The sequence below is a fragment of the Hyperolius riggenbachi genome, chromosome 6, assembly GCF_040937935.1.
Source record: "Hyperolius riggenbachi isolate aHypRig1 chromosome 6, aHypRig1.pri, whole genome shotgun sequence".
Classification (NCBI taxonomy): Eukaryota; Metazoa; Chordata; class Amphibia; order Anura; family Hyperoliidae; genus Hyperolius; species Hyperolius riggenbachi.
This window is the reverse complement of record NC_090651.1, coordinates 245159660-245177889: the sequence shown is the minus strand read 5'-3', so window position 1 is coordinate 245177889 and position 18230 is coordinate 245159660. Positions and strand designations below refer to the sequence as shown.

Genomic DNA, 18230 nt, shown 5'->3' with positions numbered 1-18230 from the left:
TCCTCACCCGTCCATAGCAACAGAATGCGTTGCCAGCCTGTAGGCGAGCAACATGTCTGTACACAACTCAACTGTCTCCCTAGTGAGCCTGATCCCTGCAAGTGACAGTAATTATGCACGTATACGTCCCTTTACAAACTGGAATGAAGAATCCCAGTAACAGCTTTAATCATACAGCGGTGAAATAAGCAGCTTTGTGAAACATTAAGGAAAGAAATAGAAACTGCGTCCTTTGTCCTACAACTTGATTCCACTCTTTTATTTATTTTTTTTTGCTTTTGCAACTGGCCCCCTGGGAGTGCCATTGCCATCTTTGAAGTCCTGAAAACTTGGGTGGCAAAGTCTGAAACCACAGAAGACAAAAACTCGTAGATAACCCAATCACAAGATTTCCTTCCAGTGTTTATCTAAGGATCCCAGAGCTTCATAAGCTAAGTTTGTTTGGAGACCAAAATGTCAACTCTTTAAGTAAACATTTTCCCTGTGAGTGAGTCTTCTACTCCTAGGCTGATACATACACATATAAGCTTGTTTAGTCAAACCTCTCATTGCTTACACACCTCCGAGCGTTGAGTGAACACGTTTCAGAAGGTATTTGCATGCGGCACACACACCAATGGTTCATTGCTTTTATAAACTCTCGCTAGTCAAACAGCTTTCAGAGCAAAGTTCTTGGCACCAAAGCAATGTAGCAAATCAAACTATTTTAAAGATGCTCATCCGCAAGAAAAACAAATTCAGCCGTGGATATCTAACGACTCTCTGGATGGTGTCTGGGCCTTCCAAAAACAATAACAGTAATTTCTAGCTGTCTCATGCAGACAACCGCTAATGTTCCAGAAAAATAACTGAAGAAAGGGCTGCTTTACGGAATTTTATGACTCCAAGACTTTCAATGAAACGAGAAAGGTTCAAATAAACACAGGCTGGAGGATTCCTCTTTATAGAACAGCCTTGAGGGGCACTTGCAATAACAAAATACCACAATGAACGGCATCCTGGGAAAAATAACAGGACTCCATGAAGTGCATTAAAGATAAAATATAAACAGAGAGGGAGATATTTTGCTATCCCGAGGCAACTATAACTAAAGGGACAGTTACAGATCATAAATTGGCCATTCATCAAGTTTCATGACCTGTTTCAGTGTCTGTTGTGGCTAGATGCTCACTGGAGAGTCAACGGGAGCTACGGCTTATTTAACAATAATTCAGGTCATTGTATAGAAGTCTGACACTCCAAATAAAGAACAGAAAGATTTAAATGCCAGACTGAAAACTTTCTACTTATCTGGGAGGATAAACTGTCTGTGTTTAGCCCACAGCAGGAGACTATGCCCACAGCCAGAGATGTCTGGTCCTCCCTGGGAACACTGGACCCCATGAACACAAGTATTTCTGTAAAACCTTTGTGGTTACATATAGCAACAAATATATTCTCACTTCCATTTTTAGAGCAGTGTGGGGGGACAAAAGGGAGAATGTCAGTGGTTTGTATGGACAATATTTCTGTTTTCAGGAAATGACAGATTGGTACCTGGTAATCATGGTGCAAAGATATCAGACCGGCAAAAGGCAGTTAGTTTATTTAATCTTTCTGGTCACCCATGCTATAACCCTTACCTAACAGTAATCCTATTCATGCTTTATGCCGAGCTCCAACCTGCGTTGCACTAATCTTAAAGCGGAACTGAAGATTCGCATAAAATAAACAGTTTCACTTACCTGGGGCTTTCCCGAGCCCCCAGCAGACGTCCTGTCCCGCGCTGGTCCTGCATGATCCTCCAGGCTCCCGCCGCCAGCTAATTTCATTACTGTCGACTTGTAAGTTGACGGCAACTGCGCCTATGCCCCGGACCACGCGTATCTTTCTTCGCGTTACCCTCCTACAGTGGAACTGAATCTTCAGTTCCACTTTAAGCTACGTACATACGCCACTTTGATCCCCTACGCCCAAGCACTACCCAACGCATTGTTCCCTCGTCTCCCCGCCCATGGGAATTCGCTCCATTGTGTGTGGCTGGTTTTCCCTGTGCCCCCTTCCATATCAACAGATGCGTCGTTACCCTGGAGGCTGAAGGCACGTCTGTACAGTGTCAGCACTGCACTGTCACCTTGCCGGGTCACAGAAATCCCCCCATGTGTACGCGGCTTTGGAGGAGAACTCCCAGATGCATTACATTACACTAAGTATCCCCCTCAAATTACATTAGTTATTTTAAACAGTTTTTGAATTTATTTATACCTTTATTTATAACCAGCATTGAAAGATGTTTCTTTGCTCTGTAAAGACGGTGTATCTTGGCTTGAATTTTAATATATTAATAGAAGATGTTTTACACATCCTGCTGTTACTGTGTTATCCCTTGGACTGCTGCTGACGTCTATAGGTGTTTCGGTGTTTCTGTGTTTCTCCATCCATACGCCACAGACGTCTAAAGGTGTTATAGTACAAAACTACTTCTACCTACCGCGGACCTCTATAGGCGCTTTGATTTCCCCGTATTCCTTTGCCACGGATAGTCTATTGGCATTTAGTAGAACATTTTGGCTCAGTGCTTGACTTATTAAAAATAATTTTAAGTTGATGCAGTATCATGCAAATGTTGATGCAAATCTATGCAGCATGAAAATGGACCAATCAAATGCTCTCATGGCAAGATTTGATTAGTTCATTTAAATTGTAGAGTTTCATAATTATTTGCATAATTCTGAATCAGAATAATTAGCATAATTCTCAGTCAATCTCAAATTTATGTGCGCCTCGGTGACAAGCTCTACTGGCTAATATGGATTTTGGTACATGTAGATTTGAGCAAGACATTTAATAAGCACAATTCAAACATAGCCCAAGCTGGCACTGGCTTGTAGCTTTTTCCTTTTTAAGTGATGGCAGTCTAAGGGTTAGCAATGGTAAGTGTCTTCCTTTATGCAGAACCCAGCTATTCTATTGGGGGTAAAGCAAATGTAAAGCCACCTAAAAAAAAGAGTGAGTTACTCACCTATGGAGATGCCCCTGGATCCCATAGAGCATTCCTGGTCCTCTCTCGATACCATTGGTCCACCGCTGTCCCTGTTGAAATTTTGCACCTTTTGGTCTCAGCCGGTTCTAGACTTTTTGCAGCCCCCCCCCCCTAGGTAGTGCAATTGCCCCCAGTATAGGTAGCCTGGAGGTGGTAGCCCCTTGCGCCTGTGTTTAAAAGCACGTGATGACTCACCTTCTTGACGTTCCAGCGCTGCGTTCCACCGTTAGTCACTTCCTGCAATGCTGTGCACTGTACAGTACAGTGGGCGGCATTGCAGGAAGTGACAAGAGGTGGAACGCACACTGGAACGCGAAAGGAGGAGAGTCATTGATTCCTTGCCCGCTGCCTACTTATACACTGCGGTAATAGCTGGAGGGGGAGCACAGACTGGGGGGATCCAGGTGAGGGATGGGGGGTCAGACCCCCCCCTTCCCATCGTTGTGCTCCCTGTCCCCCTTCCTGCCTGCTACCCCCTCCAGCTCGGCGGACCCCCACCCATGGCCAGGCGGGCGGCGCCCCCCTTTCTGCCTCCTGGGGAACCCGCCTCACCTCGTCTCATGGGCGGCCTGGGGCTGTTTGGACTCTTCAGAAGTCTTCAGAAGCACTTGTGTCCCTGCATGCTTTTGAAGACAGGCGCATCCATACTGCGCATGCGTGAGCCAGAACACCCGCATGCATGTGTGGTAAGGATCCACTCATCTTTGGAAGTTCTCCGGGACATGTGTACTTTGCTGAAATCTATTGAAAATCTGAGCCTAGTATGTGGAAAAATTCAATCCCTCTCAAATCAGATTCAATCTGATGGTCATCTGACAGTGTATGGGCACCTTTAGAGTGAAAATGATCGCAACAGCAATCAGGACAGGGTAAATTACAAACTGATCTCCACAAGGGTCAGTAATATAACAATGATTTTGTTCTGCATCAAGCAGTATAAAACCACTGCGTAGTGGCAGTTTCCAAAGACCCAGATCTAATTTCAGCTAGAAACCTGATCAAGATCTTTGGTGCTACGCAGTGCATCATTCATGAGTGAGAAAACTCATGAATGAGTAACAGAGAAACGTCAGGATACCAATGTAGGGGCATCAGTTGTGAAAAATATGGAGCTATTTTCATTAGGGTCCTTATCCAACCTAATTAAATTCTATTCAATTTAATCTTAACCTCCCTTATTAATGTAATCCCCTGCTTGATACCGAACTCTAGCCTCCTAACCATTATAACTAAAATCTAATCTCTACAGTGCTTAACCCTAACCAATGACGAGTAAACCATACCAGCTAATCCTAGCTGATACTCACCTCCTGTTCTCTTCAGTGGCGAGCATGCAATTTTTTGCCTATACAGTAGCTAAAATGCTGGGCCAAGTTTATTTCCTTAGCGAAGATAATTGGACAGCACTCCCAGCTATACAACTGCCAATTGCCAATAGTTTATATCCTAGTGCTGCATTCCAGCTATAGAGTAACTATAACCTTGCATCAATTTTAACACATGCTATAATTTAAAGTTATACACGATACTTATTCAGGGCTTAATCCAAATAATCTTAGTGGAGTTCTCCTTTAACCCCAACAATTTTAGTTTTAGCAGCACGTGCTCCAGCCTACTATTTCCCCATGAACAGTGCAGGTATAAATATATATCACCTACCTGTAACTGTAGCAATCCCTGGATATGCACAGTAAACACTTTACTGTTACTTTCCAATCCAGCAATGACTTCAAGGGACCTGAAAAATACAAATATGAGAAATTCATTGTGTGGTGTAGCATTATAGTATAACATTCAGAGTGTAACGCAATAGCACAGTGACCATACAGCTTTCTATGAAGCCAGGCAGAAATCAAACTTTTGATTATGAAACAACACTGGTTCCATTAGATACTGCAATTATATTCTGACAAGTGTTTATGATGAGTTCTGTGTGATCGTCTCTGAACTCTACTACTGTTTCCAGGACTTCTGGATGAGCAGGTCAATGCAACATCCTTACATAAACTGATTGTGTGTACTGTACATAACTCATAACCACCTTGTGAAGAGAGCTGAGTTTGCTTTCATGTCTCCTGACAGACCCCACAACACCTACACAGGTGGACTGACACAACAGCTGGAGGGGGGTGGCAATTATGCCACTTATTTGAAGTCTGAAGAAAAAAAATAGGACATACTGCAGTCTGGCACATTTATCCATCTGTCACAGTTATATAGACTGGTTTAGATGGCTATGGATCACATGAACGGTATTTTAGGGAGAAAAACTGGTATGACGGTTTTATTAAAGTTGGCCAGAATACCGATCAGCCACAGCATTAAAATTTCTAACAGGTGCAGTGAATAGTACTGATTATCGTGTTACAATGGCACATGCCAAGGAGTGGGATATATATGGCAGTACAAGAACAGTCAATCGTTTCAAAGCGATATCATGGAAGCAGGAGAAATGGGCCAGCCTACGCATCTGAGGGACTTTGACAAGTATCAAATTGTGATGACTATATGACTGTGTGACAGCATCTCCAAAATGAAAAAATGATGGTTAGAGGCGCCCCACATTAGATAGTCAAGAGATACACTGCCTCGCAGCCACCTTTGCTGCTGTGTCAAGAATAGATCCTCCTCTCCCTCACAGAAACAGTCACATATAGATACAGCGCCAGGTATTACGTTGCTGCTCAACACAAGTGCACTCCACTCCACCTCCAGAGATTCCTCCTTCAGCCTGCAGTCCTGCCGTACAACTTGGTACACCCAAAAGACAGAAGCAGAGAGGGATGAGAGTGGGCTGGACACGTGAGATCGCTATTGTATGCAAATTAGTACCACAAAGGGTGGGAAGCGTAAATTGCCGGAGAGGGTCCTATGTGGTATGGGACCCTCACTGTGTGAGTGAATTGTGTACATATCTGATGTGCCTACTGTTGGAATAAAGTTGAAATATTTTATCCACTGAGAGAATTCCCTCTCTGCTTCTGTCTTTTGGGTGTACCAAGTTGTACGGCAGGAACGCAGGCTGAAGGAGGAATCTCTGGAGGTGGATTGGAGTGCACTTGTGTTGAGCAGCAACATAATACCTGGCGCTGTATCTATATGTGACAGCATCTCCAAAATGACAGGTTCCGCAAGTGTTCCTGGTAATACCCTCCCTCCTCATAAGTCGCTGTCTGTCGCCCACCCTCGCCACCACCCTCACCACCATATCACCCCCATAACTCATAAAATTTGTAATCATCATCCCCCCATAAAAACTACAGTTACCATTATTCCCTTTATCATGTGTGAATCCAGTTAAAGCCATAGGTCACAGTAGAAATCACTTTTCTATAGGAAAATATGTTTTTTCATTACTATGAACTAGTGATATGCAGCCATTTTATGTACAAAAATAAGGAAGGATTCAATCGTTTTTTACCTTAAGGAATAAATATGATAAGTCTGGCTGTTCCTCTTAACATGCATTACGTTTTTAATGATTATTTGTCTCTAGTTTTGTAATTGATTCCTTTTTTTTTAATTGATGCCTTGTAAAAATGAAAATACAACAATCACTATTTTTTCTTGGGAAGGAAAGAGTTAACCCTAATCATTTTCAGACGCTGCCTCTCCGTTCCCTGAGGCTCAGTGAGTGACTGGAGTACACAAATACTCCTGACATAGGCAGTACACTTGCGGCGCACAGTAGCTGATGCCAGGCAGGAGCCAGCCCTGACATGCACTTCTCTGCCCGAGATTCCTCCAAGATGATGACACAATGTGTCCACTCACCCCCGCTGAACACCAACTGTGAAAGATTCAGCAGCCCTGGATTGGAGAGTTGCTTCTAGCTGAGAATCTCATCACACCAGCTTTGCAAAATGATAACTGAAAAGTTTGCTTGGGAAATTCCATTCTAGAACAATATGTGCAAGATTTCAAGGCCAAGTCCACCAAAACAGATACTTGAGCATTGCTTGGGGGGGAGGGGGGGGGGGGCAAATTGAATCACAAGCTGTATGCTTATATCTCCTGGGGACTCCAGTTCAAGACAACTCCAGAAGTGCTCCCAGTGCTGCCTAAAAGCCCCAGCCGTTAAAGACACAACAGATGCTGTCAGTCTTATAGATTACCCATAATGTAGAATAATCGCATAGGTAGTAAGTGCACCTCTACAAAGACCAGCCGCAGATTCAGTTCATCAGGGTTTCCTATGAACAACATGGCAGATTTAAGTGGAACAGGGCTTTTAGTCTAAATGTTCCCAAAGATATGATTATTTAGTTGGACTACATGGCCCTATTCAGCTGGACACAATCTGCAACAAGAACCAGTGCTACAAAACTCAACTAACAGTTCTTATCAGCAGAAAAATGGATCCACTAGCATGGATAATTTTGGCTGAGTATGAAGTAAACCACCTGTATGTTTGGAAACGTCACCTAGCAGTGGAAGGAGCTTCGTCATACTAAATTATTATTATTTTGGTATCTGTATTATGATTAATGCGAGCAGACCTCTTGTAGCAGCACTACTCCTAGGAGGAGGACTCAACTGGAAATCGAAATTGGCACAACTGTTTAAAATACCAGGGAGTCCTGCATGTGCTTAGAAAAACCTTTATTAATACAGAAACAATATCCTCTACAGCAGCTGGTTTCCCCCTTGTCTAAAATCTTAAAACCACAATAAGAACCGGAGGGAGCGCTCCTTCACATGTTACCACCAATCCCCATTAGTTAATTGCAGAACACTTGCGTATTAATTGATACAATTAACCGCAAGTGGCTGCAGCATAACCTATTTTTGAGGCCTCTTTGGTGTGCGTCGGTGGTGGGTCCACATACAGTCCAACTATATGGGTGGCAGACACAGCTGGCATAGGCTAAGGGGGAAACCAGCTGCTGTAGAGTAGGGATGCTCACCTCATTCCGTGGAATTCCGTTTTCCGCGATTTTGGCCAGAATTTGGTGATTCCATTCCGTCGCATCGGAACGGAATTGCCTTAGCACTATAGCGGAAATTCCGCGAAACGATGCGTAATTCCGGCGGAATGCGGAATTTTGTTAGCCAATCACAAGGAAGCCTCTAGAAGAAGTTTAAAGTGAAAACAACAGGATTTCTGCACCAAACAGAGGCTTACAAAAACCACCCAAACGGATTTCTACATGAAAATCGGAATTATTTCAGCACCAATTACAGTGTTAACAAAAAACATTCAATCCTATGTTAGCAACCAGCTCCCTAGCTATCTCACCTATCCCACCATCTTGTATAGGTCCCAAAGCTTACGCGACACCTCCTGCGGCGCAAAAACCACCCCCATGGAACCACCGCCAGGTCCTAAAGCTTACGCGACACCTCCTGCGGTGCTAAAACTACCCCCATGGAACCACCGCCATGTTCCAAAGCTTATGCGACACCTCCTGCGGCGCAAACATCACCGCCATGAGACCACCGCCAGGTACCAAAGCATACGCGACACCTCCTGTGGTGCCAAAACCACCGCCATGGGACCACCGCCAGGTCCCAAAGCTTACGCGACACCTCCTGCGTTGCCAAAACCACTGCCATGGAACCATCGCCAGGTCCCATAGCTTACGCTACACCTCCTGTGGCACCAAAATGACAGCCATGGGACCACCGCAAGGTCCCATGGCGTAAGCGACATCTCCTGCGGCACCAAAACGACAGCCATGGGACCACCGCAAGGTCCCATGGCGTAAGCGACACCTTCTGCGGTGCCAAAACGACTGCCATGGGACCACCGCTAGGTCCCATGGCTTAAGCGACACCTCCTGTGGCACCAAAATGACCGCCATGGGACCACCGCTAGGTCCCATGGCTTAAGCGACACCTCCTGCTGCAAAAAAAAAAAAAAGGACCGGGGAACAGCCACTAGGTCCCATGGGCTACCAATTAGCATAAACAATTTCATTTGCGATTACTTTAATTTTTCTGCCGGAATGCGGAATTTGCTCATTTCGATCATCCCTACTGTAGAGGATATTTTTTCTGTATTAATAAAGGTTTTTCTAAGCACATGCAGGACTCCCTGGTATTTTATACAGTAGATTATAAATATTATTATTGATTTATAAAGTGCCAACATTGTTTACCATTTCTAGAATTTCATCTGAAGTTTGCAGGTTTCATAAAATATTAATTTACAATGCCTTCTAGGGCCTGCTTTCCACATGATCGGCTACTAACCGCTGACTACCGTAGAGATTAGGGCCCCTACATTGCGTCAGTAGTTACTAAAGAAAATACCAATCAACTGTAAATACATAGCTCCCAACTGTCTCTTTTGGAGGGACAGCCCCTCTTTGGGAACCCAATCCCTCTATCCCTCTTTCTTCCTCATGTGTCCCTCTTTCAGGACTGATGTACAGATCTGTGTAAATATATGTATTTCATCTACAAAAATGTGTTTAACTGACTCTCAACTTCATTCCCATTCTTTAAATTGATATATTATTTTCAAATGTTAATATGAAGAAAAATAAACCAGGATAGAAAGGTTCAGCATAGTTTGAATTATAAAACAACATATTTTTCTTGTGAAATCTTTATGGTATGTGTGACTAGAGGTGTGCCTGGGATGTGATTAGGGGTGTGACAGGGGCATGGCTTAAGTTTCACTCTTTCTTATCATAAAAAGTTCAGAGGTATATAAATCTATTACACTCAATGTCGCCTGATAATTCAAAGTCTGTTGAAAAGCAACTCAAAACCATGCTATTTCAGGCATTAGAAAAATAATAAGACTTAGGAACCTTAGGAATCTGAAGTTAGGGACCACATTCTTTAGGGTATTCCATACCCCAGGTCACTCCAGGTAATGACATCTTTGTGACTGGCACAAATAACACAGAGCGTGTGGAAAACTTTAAAAAGTTCTGACACTGCTTGAATAATATGTTCTGCGAGCTACCAAAAATATGTATTACAGCAAGATAAATGCTGTATTGTGACCATGCTATTGATGAAAATGTTCTGCATAAGTTTCCAGGTAACCGATCACCTACAAAGTATTCTGTAAGGAGGGGGAGGGGGGGTGGCTTAATTTGTGTATTATTTGAATTTTCCTCTAAAAAAAACAAAAAAATAAATAAAATTGTTACTTAAAAAATATAAGTTTTGGTATGTTTCTGAGAGGGGGAGGACTGTTGTACTGTATACTAGATTAATATGTGTTGCGTGTTGACAATCGGGCCAATTGTTAAATGGTCTAAATGCTCCTCTGTCCTTTACGTCTGATGAGTCATGCTGTTTGCTCTGGTGTGCAGAGGCAACACAGCTGCTCTGCGTGTTCAGTGCTGTCTGGAGCGAGCCTGAGGGAGAATGCACACATGAGAACAGAAAACATAACTTATCAGGAGAGAAGGGACCAAGAGGGCGCTAGCAGAGAGGATGGCCAGAGCTGCCAAGCTGAACATATGGTGAAATTGCAATACAATGTTCAGCTGCATGAATTAGGAAGATGAAAATTTTACAGGGTAAAACAGCAACATTGCTTTTAGCAAAATCATCTCTTTCAGGATGGTTTCATATACGTGATCACCTGCCAAGCAATGGCAGCTCAGGACCTCTGACACTTATATGCTCAGTATTTACGATTACTTTACAATTCAGTTAGTAGTAGTGCCCTTTAGAGTTGCTTGATCTGGTCTTTGCTAGTAACTTTTCTCTGCCTCTCTGTATTTGTTTTTCTTAGGGTGTTGATAGCATTAAATTGTACATTTCTCTATCACGCTACATAAGGACAAACAGGCTGAGCTCCAGCACTCCCATTTCACTGCAGGGGGAACATATCGGATGTCACAGACTTTCACTGGTTACACTATCTGCTATGTGTTACAGTCACACTTTCACATTCCAGCTGCATGACTAAATATTATTGTTCCAGCACATGGGATGCCATACAGGAGCAGAAAGATCACATCCGGAATGCTTTTTTTTTTTCGCTTTACTGAAACCAGTATTCTAGCTGGCTGTGACATCCAGTTACCTAATTGGTGTATATTTTCCCGCAGTGAATCACAGCTTCCAGTTAGCCCCAATCCGCCTCCCACACCTCAGTGCTCAGATGTCACATTTAACCTCCCTGGTGGTTTGATTATTTCCAGATTCTAGGGTCTAAAAGCGGTGCAAATTTTTTAGCATGCTTTTAGACCCTAAAATCAAGAGAGAAAAAAAATCACACCACAGAGAGATCTGCAGCAGCCCCTGCACTTACTCACCTTCCTGGTATCCAGCGCAGCAATCCTCCCTCCGTCCTCTGGGTGGCTGTAACCCCATAGTGAGATGGCCGTCTGTCGTCACAATGACAATTGCCGTTCTCACCAGAGGGATCCAGAGCCTCTGAGGATCAGAAGGAGAATGGCTGCTGGTGTCTGGATCCCAGGGAAGCCAAGTTAAAATGCCCACTGCTCATAAGGCTCTGCCCAACCCTCCTGGTGTCTACCTCGAGTCAGGCTCAGGATTACCACTCCTGGCTGCTTTTTTCCACCCAGAGCCTGACTCGGGGATACTGCCAGGGAGGTTAAAATCTAACTCCAGGATCTGGTCTAAATACATGATCTGATAATTCAGTAATCAGTGTGCCCAAACATTAAACTAGAATTCCGTGGTTAAAAATCCTGTCCTTACATTTTTGTCTTGAGTTCTGAAACAGCTCCATCAAAGGAAATGATAACAGGCTTTTGAGGGCAGGCATGCTGCTGCTGTCTAGCTCTGCTTCATCGTGTTATTAGTGCAAAACTATGAAGCGGAATCTGCAGCTCTGAAAGGTAATATCAAGAAAATTACAAAGAAAAACAAGTTCTGCCACTGAGTGGTTACAAAGGGTTAAAGGAGCCCATACACTCATCAATTTTCCCATTCGATTCCATGCAGATTTGACTCATCCGCTGGGAACCGATTCCTCAAAAATGTCAGATCGGTCGATTTTCGACCGATTATGTCTAAAATCGATTGAAAATATCAATCAGACAGGATGGAAAATGAAAAACAATAGGGTCGGGGCAAGTGCATTGGCAGATCGATGGCCTATAGCTTTTCCCTGTCTCAAACCATACAACACTGCAGTTCGCCATTCAGTAGATTCTCTGCTAGAATCTATTGGATATTTATGTGCAGTGTATGGTAGGATTCTTCTTTGAAAGGAATCTTATTGTTTTGGAACATTGGGTGGAAAACTTAAGAAAAGAGTTTGGCTGTTAAAGGTACATGAACTCTGGATGTCTTTTTTGAAGTAAAAGTTATTGGTATATGGTTGGTTAGCCACATACTTTTGCATTGTCTATGTGAAGTTCCATTCCTCAGATATTCCTACTTTCTGCCTGCATATTGGCTGTCACTCTACAATCAGGAAAAAGGAAAGTAGCTAATCAAGCTTCAGAAGAAATCATACAAATTCTTATACTCCATTGACGGAGGAAGAGCAAGGCCTTTATGTCTCAAAGCAGATGCTGTTGGATTTATGGTTTAGTTATTTTCAGAACTATTTGCTTGCCGGATTACTCATCTGCAAATTGCTGGAAATTGCCTGCCGAAGTTAAAAAAAATAAATAAATAAAATAAATTCATAGTAGGCGGTAAGCATGCTCTACAATGTACAGAATTCTATTACAGAAAGATGGAAGGTTTACTTTAACTTCTCTTCTAGGGGCGCTATGAGGGTAAACTTGTGAAGAAGCCCTTGTACCAATAAAACAAGCCATTAATCGCCAATCTCTTTAATTTGTTTTCTATTTGCACGAGTAGTATAAAGAGTCAAGTCTGTCATTATGAAGACACTACAATTAGGCACCTACTGTGTGCACAAACGCTCTAGATCCTTATCCTCAACAGGCTACAACAGATTGACTCTGCTCTTCATAGAAGACATGTCCAAGTCATTACTTTTTAATGCTTGTTACATATCTTGAAAAAGTGCTGGCTCCCAGCGAAGGATGTTTTGCGAAGGTGTAAGGCAGTCTTCCAGTTCTCTGACAATTCCATTGCCTCCTGAGACATAATATCACTTAGGCCCTTCAAAACAATAAAAAGGCAGCTTACTGGAAAAGTGATGCAGGGGAACAAATTCTGCTGGGAAATAATGAGTGCCAGGCTGGTGGGCAGAATAGGAGACGCGAATGGAACATTACTCGGGCATGAGATCACTCTGACGACAGCAGGGCTGTAGCGCTACAAGTGCAAAACCTGATTTTGTCTTGCGTACCTGCCAAGGAACAGGAGGAGGGGCACGGCCCGAGGGGGTGATTTGGGCAAGGTAAATACAGTGATATGTTGAAAAGACATTTGGCACAAAGTCTTGATTTTTGTGTTTTTGCTCCTTCCTGTAACTTCACTTTTCTTTAATTATTGTGAACTTTTATTATAGGATATAGTTACGTAAATCCAAATGGAAGCTTTCACTTGCCACAAAACATATTAACACATTCCCTGCTGGGGTGGAGGGCGGGAAGACCTCGAGGGTTTAAGCTTCTCGACTCCCATCTAGAATGAGGTCGTAATCCCTTACCTGATCAGTGTTCCAAAATTTCTGTAAAAACACTTCTGTACTGAAAAGTAACAAACACAACATTCCAATAAAAGCAGAACCTCCAAAATGTCCAAGTCACACTCCTTGGATCACAGCAAGATGACATTTCCTGTGCACTTGGGACTGCACAGCACTTTATTAATAATGATGTGGTGCTATCAAGTTATTTTTACAAAGGAAGGACAGAAGGTCATAAACTTCATTCAGTAAAATGGTTTAAAGGAGAACACCATAATGTGTCTATGAAATGGTCATTAAATAAGAATAACAGTAATTTATAATAAATTATCCTCTGTACAAGGTCTGTGAAAGTCCTCATTTGTCCAGCCCATTATAAATACAATGATAAATACAGTTGTTTAAACTGGACACTGCTCTGTGTTGTAGAAAGACATGTTTTCACTATTTCAACAAACTTTTTCAGTTCAGATGCTTACATGTTTTAAAGGCAATAAAGACCTTCAGCCAGGGCCGGGCCGAGGCATAGGCTGGAGAGGCTCCAGCCTCAGGGCGCAGTGTAGGAGGGGGCGCACAATTCATTCAGCTGTCATTCCTAATTGTGTATGAAGCAGAAAGAAAAGGAGATACATGGAAGTGACTGCAAGCCAGATACCTGGAGATTAAGGTGTTGGGGGCCCTGGGGAGCCTCTTCGTGTAATAGCAATCAGTGTGTGACGGCTGGGGTGGAGGGATGGAGGGGCGCACTTTGGTGTCTCAGCCTTGGGTGCTGGACGACCTTGTCCCGGCTCTGCCTTCAGCCAGGCAAGAATTATCATCCTCATAACGAAGATGATAGATTTCAGAAGAAAGGGGATCATTTATACATAAAAATACATTTGGGTACCTTTTCCATTACCTAATTTCAACGGAAGGCCTTTTATAACATGACTGTTGTTTGGTATCCACATCATGATGGTTTTGCCATCGACAGTGATAAGTTCTTCATCACTAGATCTCTCCAAAATGTTGTAAACCCGTCATCAGCCCCTTGATTTTGTTTTTTTAGCATTCGAATATTTCAGTACTTACACGGCTGACAAATTCTATATCCTCATATGCTCATGAATTATAAATCCAGCATATTCCCTGGATGTCCTTACGATCTCAGCAATTGTTTTAGCTGACATTTGCCAATCTCCCAGAATCGGATTATGAGCAAATTCACCAATTTCCGAAGTTGATACTGTTGAAGGTCTTTCAGATCTGGCTGCATCTTCTGTCTAAAAATCTCTGAGCTTACACCATTTTTTCACAGTTAAGTATAACAAGCCCTTGTCAGTCAAAATTTGACCATAAAGTCATGAATTTCCTTTGGAGTTTTCTTCTGCAGGAACAGGAACTTTATAACAACCCTGAGTCAACACCTGAAAGTTCCACATTGCTCATTGACATGATTCTGTCCATAATGTGAAATATAAAAAAAATCAGCCTTAGCATCCTCCAAACTGGCAGTTTATTAGACCAAACAGCACTTTTTCAAGCTAGAGTGACAAAATCACAATCAGATTTTAGGAAATGTGTTAGGTTAGGTAGAAAACATTTTAGTATTCCTCATAGACAGATGGTTGTCACAGTAAATTATTATTATTATTATTTATTGTATTTATAAAGCGCCAACATATTACGCAGCGCTGCAAATGTACCCATGATTAATAGCTGCATCTGCAATTGCACTGAATTGCCAATATAAGCCTGAGAGCCGTTTCACACTGGCATGGTGCATCACAGCAATTTACTGCACTGCTACCACAGGCCAATGAAAGTCTATGGGTGCTTTTATATTTCCTGCGGTGCGCCGGAAGTGCTCAATCTGATGCGCTTCCAAAACTACAATTTTGCCCTTATTGGCGTTGATGTTCGGCAGACCAGAAGTCATGTAAGTCTATGGTGATGCAGGGATTTAAAAAATGTTGGCGGCAGTGCGGCGACATTGCGACGAGCATGCACGGAAGCGTATTTTTTCAATTTGCTTCCATGCACTTCCATATTTCCAAAACAGGAAGTGACTGCAAGTGTCACTTCCTGTTTGGCCAGATGTCAGAAGGGGAATACTGCATAGTAACGCGGTACCCTGTAAAGAATATCTTTTTGGCAAGTGCATAAGACGGTTTGATAGGGCTTTTTCAAGCTGCTTAAAGGTGTGTCTGAGACCATCTCTATGGCCTAGTGCACACCAGAGCGGTTCGGCTGCGGTTTGCGATCCGCTTGCGGGTGCGGATCCGCTAGGGTAATGTATTTCAATGGGCTGGTGCACACCAGGGCGGGAGGCGTTTTGCAGAAACGGATACTCCCGGGCTGCTGCAGATTTTGGATTGCGGATGCGTTTCTGCCTCAATGTTAAGTATAGGAAAAACGCAAACCGCTCTGAAAAACGGCACTTCAGAGCGGTTTGCCAGGCGTTTTTTGTTACAGTAGCTGTTCAGTAACAGCTTTACTGTAACAATACATTAAATCTACCGCAAAATGCTAGCCGAAACGCTACAGAAAAATAAGAAAAAGCGTTTCAAAATCTCTGCTAGCGGTTTTTGTTGTGCACCAGGCCTAAGATACTCAACAGTGCTGAATAAAGCAGCGTCACAAGATATAGGAACGCCACTAATAAATAGCTATTGTATTGAGAAATGCATATTTTTATCATAGCCACCATTGAACACATAATATTATTCTTGGAGTCCAGCAAGATGCAGTAGTGATAATCTCTACCATTGTTTCAGAGCTCCTATTCCAGTTCAGAATAAAACAATTTCTTTCTATCATTTTTTAAGGAACTTACAATTACATTTGGAAAATGTTTGCAGGATATAATTTCGGAGGTATTTTAAGACAGCCGTCACCTCATTATAACACGTGTCACATTTTTCTACAATTGCGCTTGTGACTCACTCATGACATACAGTCAACGGATATATAGAATTTTTGTGGCTGAATGTGCTTCTTTGTATATCATGCATATGTAGTACATAAAATACGCAGGGAACCTGTCACTGGATTCCTATGCTTTTAATTGGTTACAAGGATATCATCTTGAAATGTAAGCTCATATAGTAGCGATCATTTTATGAAGTTTAAATACATGGTAAGTGATAAAAAGCAGCTAATGTGAATGGTCTCTGCATTCTATGAAAAAGGTCAGTGTTTAACCGCTTCACCCCAAAGGCGTTTTTACCCTAACGGACAAGAGTGATTTACACCTTTCAGTGCTCATCCCTTTCATTCGCCAATAGTTTAATCACTACTAATCACAATGAAATGATCTATATCTTATTTTTTTCACCACCAATTGGGCTTTTTGAGGTTGATATTTGTTTTCAGTAATTAAAAACAAGGAAAAAATGAAAAAATACACTATTTCTCCAATTTCATCCCCTATAGTTTTAATATAAACACTGCTACAGTACATAAAAGCACACATTTGATCTGCCCATGTGTCCTGGCTATCACAAGATTTTAATTATGTCCCTAGTACTAAGTATGGCGACAATATAGTATTTGGAAATAAAGGTGGTTTTTTCCCACTATTTTCACATGCACGGGAATGCACGCGCACACGCGGGGGAGCGCACGCGCACAGCGGCAGCAGCACTGTCTGACTTATAAAACGTCCTAGAGCCATTAAGAGGCTCTAGCAGGACGTTTTTATAAGACAGCTTGTCATTAAGTGGTTAAAGCAGACCTGAACTTAGCACTTCCTCTATGCTCTAAAAGATAAGCAACAGCATAATAACATTTAAAGAAAAACATTTTTTGTTATCGCTGATACAAATCCTAAAATAAATCTGCACTGTTTCTACTTCCTGATTCATGGAAGTAGACATATTGTTAACATCCTGTGCTTTTATATGAGCTTATCTGCCGTGGCAGTGCATTATGTGACATTTACACCTGAAAAAGTGAAGCCTTTACTTTTTCACACAATGATGTAAAATCTGATTTTTAAAATTATATTTTCTTAGTTTATCTTTGCTTATACAGAGACAGACCTGGCCAAAACTCATTATACCTTCTATGTGTATGTTTAACTGAACAAACATTTTAATCTCTTATAAAATATCAGGTCTGGTAGTGTAAGGCCAGGCGTCCACTTGAGCAATTTCTGAATCGCAGAAGTACTGTGATTTTTCGCTGCGATTCAGATTTAGCCCTTATTGCCTTGTATAGCAATCGCTCTGGGTCAATCACAAAATTGCTGCAGGCAGCACTTTTGCAATCACTCTGCAATCGCAACACTGCTGTGAAACCATTCCCCTAAGGTTCCATTGGTGCAGTGTTTTGCCAATCGCCGGCGATCAGCAAGTGCTGCAAAAGTGCTGCTAGTGGGCTATAGCTCTAAGACAGAGAACACTGAAATATAGCTGCCTGGAGCTTAGTCCAGGTCTATCCAACCTTACAGTTTATAATGACATTGTTGTATCTGTGTAGAAGGGTCTTCTCATGGCCAACCCAGCTCAAAGTAACTATGATTTTTTTTTTACCAACAGCTATGTATTTCCCATCAGAAGGAAGTCTTCTACATTACAAGTTAATGTCATAAGAAGATGCAACCCAGTCTGACATTATACAGTAGCAATAAAAAGTTTGTGAACCCTTTGGAATTATATGGATTTCTTCACAAATTGGTCAAATTGGTCACAACAATAAACAATCACAGTCTACTTGAACTAATATCACACAAAT

The 18230-nt window shown here is 42.3% G+C and overlaps 1 protein-coding gene across 6 annotated transcripts in view; it reads right to left on the bottom strand.

Moving 5' to 3' along the window:
• C1QTNF12 (C1q and TNF related 12) overlaps nt 1-18230 on the bottom strand; it is a 217833-nt gene that overhangs the window by 9198 nt on the left and 190405 nt on the right. For all 6 annotated transcript variants that reach the window (XM_068240624.1, XM_068240627.1, XM_068240625.1 and 3 more), the window contains one exon: nt 4682-4760. In XM_068240624.1, coding sequence (XP_068096725.1) covers nt 4682-4760 — 79 coding nt within the window. The remainder of the gene's footprint in view (nt 1-4681; nt 4761-18230) is intronic.